The sequence below is a fragment of the Pterocles gutturalis genome, unplaced genomic scaffold, assembly GCF_000699245.1.
Source record: "Pterocles gutturalis isolate BGI_N339 unplaced genomic scaffold, ASM69924v1 scaffold24323, whole genome shotgun sequence".
Taxonomy (NCBI): Eukaryota; Metazoa; Chordata; class Aves; order Pterocliformes; family Pteroclidae; genus Pterocles; species Pterocles gutturalis.
Window position 1 is genome coordinate 482 of NW_010118732.1, and position 6,897 is coordinate 7,378.

The 6,897-nt window shown below is 40.0% G+C and overlaps 1 protein-coding gene across 1 annotated transcript; it reads right to left on the reverse strand.

Moving 5' to 3' along the window:
- Positions 1-444: 444 nt before the first annotated feature.
- UFD1L (ubiquitin fusion degradation 1 like (yeast)) lies at positions 445-6,693 on the reverse strand. The gene is made up of 11 exons (XM_010076350.1): positions 6,567-6,693; positions 5,850-5,882; positions 4,899-5,020; positions 4,481-4,611; positions 4,058-4,130; positions 3,288-3,356; positions 2,688-2,753; positions 2,339-2,386; positions 1,859-1,947; positions 991-1,072; positions 445-570 (listed from the first exon to the last, which is right to left on the reverse strand). The coding sequence occupies exons 1-11, from the start codon at positions 6,685-6,687 to the stop codon at positions 496-498; spliced, it is 909 nt and encodes a 302-aa protein (XP_010074652.1). The 5' UTR covers positions 6,688-6,693; the 3' UTR covers positions 445-495.
- Between the last annotated feature and the right edge of the window lie 204 nt (positions 6,694-6,897).

Consider the following 6,897-nt stretch of genomic DNA (forward strand, 5'->3'; position numbering starts at 1 on the left):
TTTTATAACCCAACACCTGAAGCTAAGATCAGAGAGACTCCCTGCACTAAAGTTTTAAATGCTCAAGTGCTAGCCTTCATTTGCACCACACCCAAAAGCTTACCTGAAATCGTGGCAAAATATAGAGAGGGAGGAAAATATCAAGCACAGAGCAACACGAGACCGTCACTAGTCAGGATATAAGAGGGGAGGATATAGTCTAAGAATCGGACCTTTTAGTAAGGTAGAACTCGTTAGTTTTACTTCTCAGGTTTATCTGAGATCTGCTTTCCCCTCTTTATAACATATACAAAACCATCCTTCAGAATTCCTAGAACTTAATTTTCAACTGAAAATTCAGACAGGCTGACAGCTCTGGTTTTAAACACGAAACCAAAACCAGCAGAAGTATTCCTTTGTTGGTGACCCATCTCTCCTCTGAACTACAATAACTAAGCTCCAATATGCTGCAATTGTTGTTTTATTTTCCTCCTATCTGACTAAAGGTACCACAGCTTAGGGTTTTCTTCCCTTTTTGCGCAGGGACTGGCCTTCTCCTGAAAAGGCAATAAACCGGCTTCCAGATTCATCCTGGAAAAAGGAAAGAGGGGAAAAAGGTCATTACCCCTTTGCTCTCTGCTTGTGTGTGATGAAAGCTGTATGACTGTTAGAAAGAATTTTCTATCAAAGCAGCAACTGACTGCAGACATTTCACACCCCTAATCTATACAATAACCACTTGCTTCCTGAAAATAAAACACAAGCATTTCGGAGGCCTTTCAGCCAACAGAAACAAGTATGCACTGGCTTATTAAACCCCTCTTTTCACATTAGTAAGCAAGGACATCGGAGGTTGCTTTCACCTAGCTCAAAACACTGTTTCACTACCACCACTTTTTAACAGAAGTGCACTGTAAAAAATCAAATGTGGAGAGAGGAACCACAAACTTAGGACAATAGTTCTGATGTTCCAATTCTGTGCAAAATTGAGAAGGATCCAAGTTTATTTACCTCGTCAGCTTTCTTAATTAGAGGACGTGAGTTTCTAATGAATGTGATTCTACCGATCTTGAAGTCATAGTTGGGTATTCCCCTGGAAAAGAAACATAAAAATATTATGAAGGAAGTTTTATACCTACCATCCAACTGAACACAGTGAGACCTATTCTGTGTCTGTCAGCGTTGTACCAACACTGGCTGCAAATTTTCCTTACCAAATAATTCTAGACCTAAACCACTGAATTACTTTCTGAAGGTAGGCATACATTGCATGAAGTAAATAATCAGATACTGGAGCTGCTTTAGAAGCTTGGCTGTGGGCACGTTTCCACGTAGCCTGGGATTTCGACAGGGCCATGGACATGCTTTTCCACAAGGGTTCAAATTTTATTGTGACGGGCATAAATGTCCGAACACCACAGGAACTACATCCCTGCACACTTCTGAATCTTCTGAATTTCCTTCTAAGGGAAAAACAACAAAAAACACCCAAACCAAACCAACAAACCCACACACGGCTTGGCTTTGGTTATCCACTCAACTCAGAAAAGATTTCACTCTATGCCAAATTTCACTTCAGAAAATTGTCAGGGTTCTGTGCATCACTCAGTCCAGCCCACCAGCCCAGTCTAGACTTGACTTGTCTCCTCTACTTGTCTTCTACAGACCCACAGTCGATTGAGAGAGTTTTGGCAACATTAACTGAGGATCTGCATCTGAAGTAGTCAGGGATGCCACAGTCTAGAAGATTAGACTATTTATTTTCTAAACACAAACTTATGAGGAAATTAGCTTGTTTATATTGCAGGAGCAGAAAAAAAATAAACTCTTCTCAAACACTAATCCTTCACTTGCTGACAACTGAATGGAACAGACATACCTCCGAATGTCTCCTGGTTTAATCGGTGATGGACTAGGCTCAACACCTTTCTTCTTGCCATCCAATCTGTTCCCAGAACCAGAGAATGCCTATGTAAACATAACCAGTTTTAATTTAATCATATCTTGTTTTTGAAAGCACGCTGCTTTCAAAATCCCTGAAAGCACAGGGATACTACATTCTGTAAAATCTTACTGTCATTTTTATTTAATTATTTGATTCAGTATGTTTCTTTTTGGTACATATAAGCTGATGAACCCTGAGTGCAGGAGCACGTTTTGGTCTCCCATTTGTAGACTGCCCTTTTAAGGACAGCAAGTCATGCTGTTACTGGCTGTAAGGACCACAAAACGTTGGCAGATACTTGCCAGTTAAATGACGAGCACCTCTAAGAACAGGCACTAGTATTTGCTGTTGTTTGGAACAACTTCCCCACACCATTTTACAACATTCAGAAGCCAGCAAAAATAGGGGACTTACACGAAATCCTACGTCACTCACATAGCCACTATGGTCTGCTTCAACATCCTGCGAGGGAAAAAACAAGTCAGTTCATTGTGTTCATGTTTTGATACACAGAACACATGAAAACAGTTCCACATATTTCTGACCAACAAAACTTCAGAACAATCCTTTTCCAAAATCAACAGTTGGTAAACAACTATCATCTAAGTAACATAAGCAAAAGCCTCCGATAAGTAAAGTTTACTCTTAAGAAATTGTTTCAGGGAAAAAAAAAAAAAAAAATCAATGTTGGAGCTCACTCCTCCATCACAAGCAAGGTTGACTTCTAGGGAATACATTTTTGAAGAACAGAAGCTTAACCTACTGTGGTCTCTTCGTGCTGTGCACTTCTTTCTGGTTCTTTGTACCCCAAAGGAGCATCAAAATCCACCTATTTACATAAGAAGCATGAAAATAAGCATGACTGATATTTTTCTTTTAATCATAAGCTTTATTCTACTATTCCTCAAAACCCCACAAGCTATCACTCCATTTTGATCTAGAAAGAACTAAGGTTTGCTTGGTAAATATTTTAACTCAGAACTAAAAAGACTAAGCCTCCCAGGAATGAGTCTTAGCATGTAATCAAAACAGAGCAGTAAAACAGCACCCCACAGTATCACTGGAGTTTGAATCAAGACAAGGCTGTTATAGAAAACTCATATTATAAAGCACATTGCAGCTAAATATTAAATTCTAGGCACCACAGCCACCTGATGGTACATGAACTACAGCTCAAGACCACAAATGTGGTTATGAAGGTACATGAGGCACTCTGAAATGAGTCATCTTCCGTATGCCATCTGATTTTACCTTTCCTGCAGCATCAGAGGTGCTGGGCGTACAGCATTATCACCAAACAAAATGCCCCCTCCTTTTGGGAGGACACAGTAAAAGCAGACTTTCCACATCAGCTTTAACTTACATTCATATCGCACTCTATGATGGACACAGCCTTATCCGGCTTGGTCTCCATTACCCGAAGCTCATAGATCTGAAACAGTAATTAATATTTTAAGATTGCACATGAAAGAGCTCAACTTATACATAAGAAAAGCATATCTAAACCTTTCCCTTCAGATAGCTTCAAGAAAATTGAAATAAGTGCTCTCTAGGTTGAAGACTGGATACTGCAGGGTCTCTAAAGAACATGAGAACAAAGATTTTTTAACTTAGACAAAAGATTGCTATATGCTGGAGAAACAACCTTTTACTGTACCTTGTTGCACTCTTACTGTACCTTTATCTGCATTTCTGAAAACAATTTATGAATTTAGGATAAATTGTGTCCCTTGACTTGTAAAAACACCAGCAGCACAAAAATTTATTTTCTCGTGAGTCAAAAAACAGCAGTTCAGCAGAAGACTTAACTGACCCCTTTTTTCCTCCAACAGAAAACTGACTGCGAAATCTATCACCTGAGATTACTTGTCAATAACACTGCACAGCTCTGTGTTGCATGTTGGTGGTAAAACAATCAACAGCTGAGCTCCATCTACAACCCCAAGTGACCAACAGTGCACAAGTGCTGGCAAAAATACTAATCTATAAAATCTATTCACAAGGTGTAGTCACAGTACTTCTGTGGTCATGATCTACTGAAATACAGTGTACTTTTTACACAGGGCAGAATTTATTTCCTCATGCTAATGGTATCCAAATGAAACTTGCATGGACTGGTGGTGTATACTGTACCTTTTCGTTGTAGTTGATGGCAATAACATCTCCAGTAGTTAGACAAGCAAAGTTTCTCAACGCATTTTCTAATCTTTGGAGTATGTTAAGATGAAACATCTGTTTTCAATGCAACATCAAAGCTTTAAAGTTACTACACTATAAAACGCTGATCCTTGGTCTCTCCAAGGTGGTTTAGAAGTCATCAGCACTGCAGACAGCCTTTTAGTAAACATTAGGGTGTACAAGTTCTTCTAAAGAACACTCAGCCTCTTTGGACTGTAAGCCAATATTCACACTTCCTCACTCCAGGCTACACAAGGAGCAGCAGTAGTTACCTACTACTGGAAGAGTGTGAGCCACACCTGAAAAGATAGCCCTGCTTCCTCATTCCAGTTTGGGGAAAACTTTTGCCTCCTGCTCCATAATTGATAGGAAGGATACACAGCTTTGGGATTGGTGATATCTAGAAAATCTGGACTCTGTGGCTGAAATTTTGAGTAAGTAGCAACTTGAAGATTAACGCTCTCCACTTGCACCAGGCCTCCCTCTTCCAGCAGCAAGTTCTGCATCATCTGCAGATGAAAACAAAGATACAAACCACCATCAACAAGACAGATATTTCTAATTCTCTTTCCTTGAGTATATGTATTTTTGCTGGGGCCACCATCTTCCTTGAAATGCACCACAGTCAGGTGCATCTTAAAAACCAATCTGCTTTGAGCTGTCACTGAAAGCTGTTGTAGGAGCGTGACCAACAAAGACACGCACTCTCAGGAAACATTCTGCCTCTTTAATGTTACACTGGCAACTCAATAATCCTACTCTTCCGGTTTTGACAGTTCAGCATAAGACAGCTCACCCAGTGTGGAAGGTAACATATGCCCTCATCAGCCACAAATTCAAGCACTCCACAGTGTGTCATTCGGTCTGAATTTTTATTGGTCAGCTTAAACAGCATTGGGTAAGTAATATTAAGTCGGCCTGGTGAGAAAGGAGAAAAAAAAATGTATTTGTTAAAAGACACTAACACATTTCTGAAGCTTTCAGAGACAGAATATTAGCAAGAGAATGGGCCAGAGTACAGAGTACACATCATTATTCCAATTTCTCAAAACTACGGATCCAGGAGAGGATGCAGATACATGAATGCTGTACTGCCACCACACTTGGAGCTTTAAATGCCTCTCCAACATTTCCCCAAGCTCAGAAATGAGGGGGCAGAGGAATCTATTACTGTTATGTCCTTGTGCTACTACCAGTTAGCTCCTACCTAATTAATTTTTACAGGCTCTGCCTATTTTAAAATTAAATCCTAACTAAACTGATTTCTCTAAGAAATTCTATTAAGGCTAAAACTCAGAGGTGGGGGAAAACCCTTAGTCAAAAAGGCCAACAAAGACCATTCATGCTACTGATTGAGTTATCTTTTTCCCCACTTCAAAGTTAATTATCACTTATTTTGTCTTTAAAATAAATTTTTCTCCAGAGATCAGCATCCAGAACAAGCAGGTTAAGATAAAGAATTTACTAGATTAACTGTAATCGTTATACTGAGTGTGCTACTAATAGTTAATAAATATTGATTCATGGCTCAGGTATGCCAACACTTCAGATGTCCATACTTAAAGACAGACAAGCCCCATTAATTCTGACAGAAAAAATACTTCCAAAATACATTTTTTTTTAACCAATTACTCTAATGTTCTCTATTTAAGTCAGATTTTAATAGATAACTAAAATACTGTGGTATTTGCTTATGCATTTGCTCATATTTCTAATGTTGTTATTCCAGAATAAAATATTCACTTACTGAGTTGATCCAAAGCCGATGGTGGCATAATTACTGCAGAAATTAATAAGAATGTAGGATTAGGAAGAGTATGACTGTACAAAGAGTACATAACATAAAATTTTATCACTCGTTTCTCCACAATCTCCTCTAAAAGAAGGAGACTCTAAGATCTCCTGCAAATTCATTTTTGAGCCAGAGATTTCAGTAGAATCAGTCAAGACAAATATACCTGCTAGCATGGAGATTACAGAATTTAACTGGAAAAAAAAAGAGAAGAGAAGGTTTTACAATACCTAGTACTAAAGAAAATGTTTCCTAAAGGTAATTTGTTTGGGCTTATAGGTGCTCTTTGATTGATGCCAACTCAAACCAACACAGTATTAGTCTGACAGCCTGAAAATTAAGTTGGCTGATCTATTCTTCAAACTGAGTGAGGTACAACGAGGGGGGAAAAGTCCTTATATCATAAATCCTCATGGCTCGTAACGGGCGTAAGATTTTAACAAGAGACTTTAAGAAACAAGGATGTCATCTTCCAGGGATGGTAGGACTCACTCGGTAAAGATGTTTGATTACAGACAACGCAGCAAACCCTCCTCCTTCCTCCTTACAGCCCCACCCAGGGCAGCTCAGCCCCCAAGCCCAGCGTTGTCTCCATCCTGGGCAAAAGCTGTGTTACTGGGTATTATCACAAACACTTCCCACATTATGAGTCAAGATAAAACATGCACATACTCTTCCCGCCTTTCTCCACATCTGACCTGTCATTAGGCCCCGCAAGCATGGACACCGAGAAGCAGCGGTACTGGGTTGAGAAGCGGTTCTGGAAAACCCGAGGGATGGGGTGATCGAACATGTTAAAAGAGAACTAGAGGGGAAAAAAAAAAAAAAAACAACAACACAAAGAGAAGAAGGTATTAACAGGACTTCACAGCACACCGAACTGCTGCGGCCCGCACCGAACTCCTGCAGTTCAGCTGGAACTCCCCTCAGGAGCCGCCCGCTGGGTCTCCCCGCCACCGCCCCGCTTCCCACAGAGATCCCGCGCTGTGCGGGGACAGAGCCG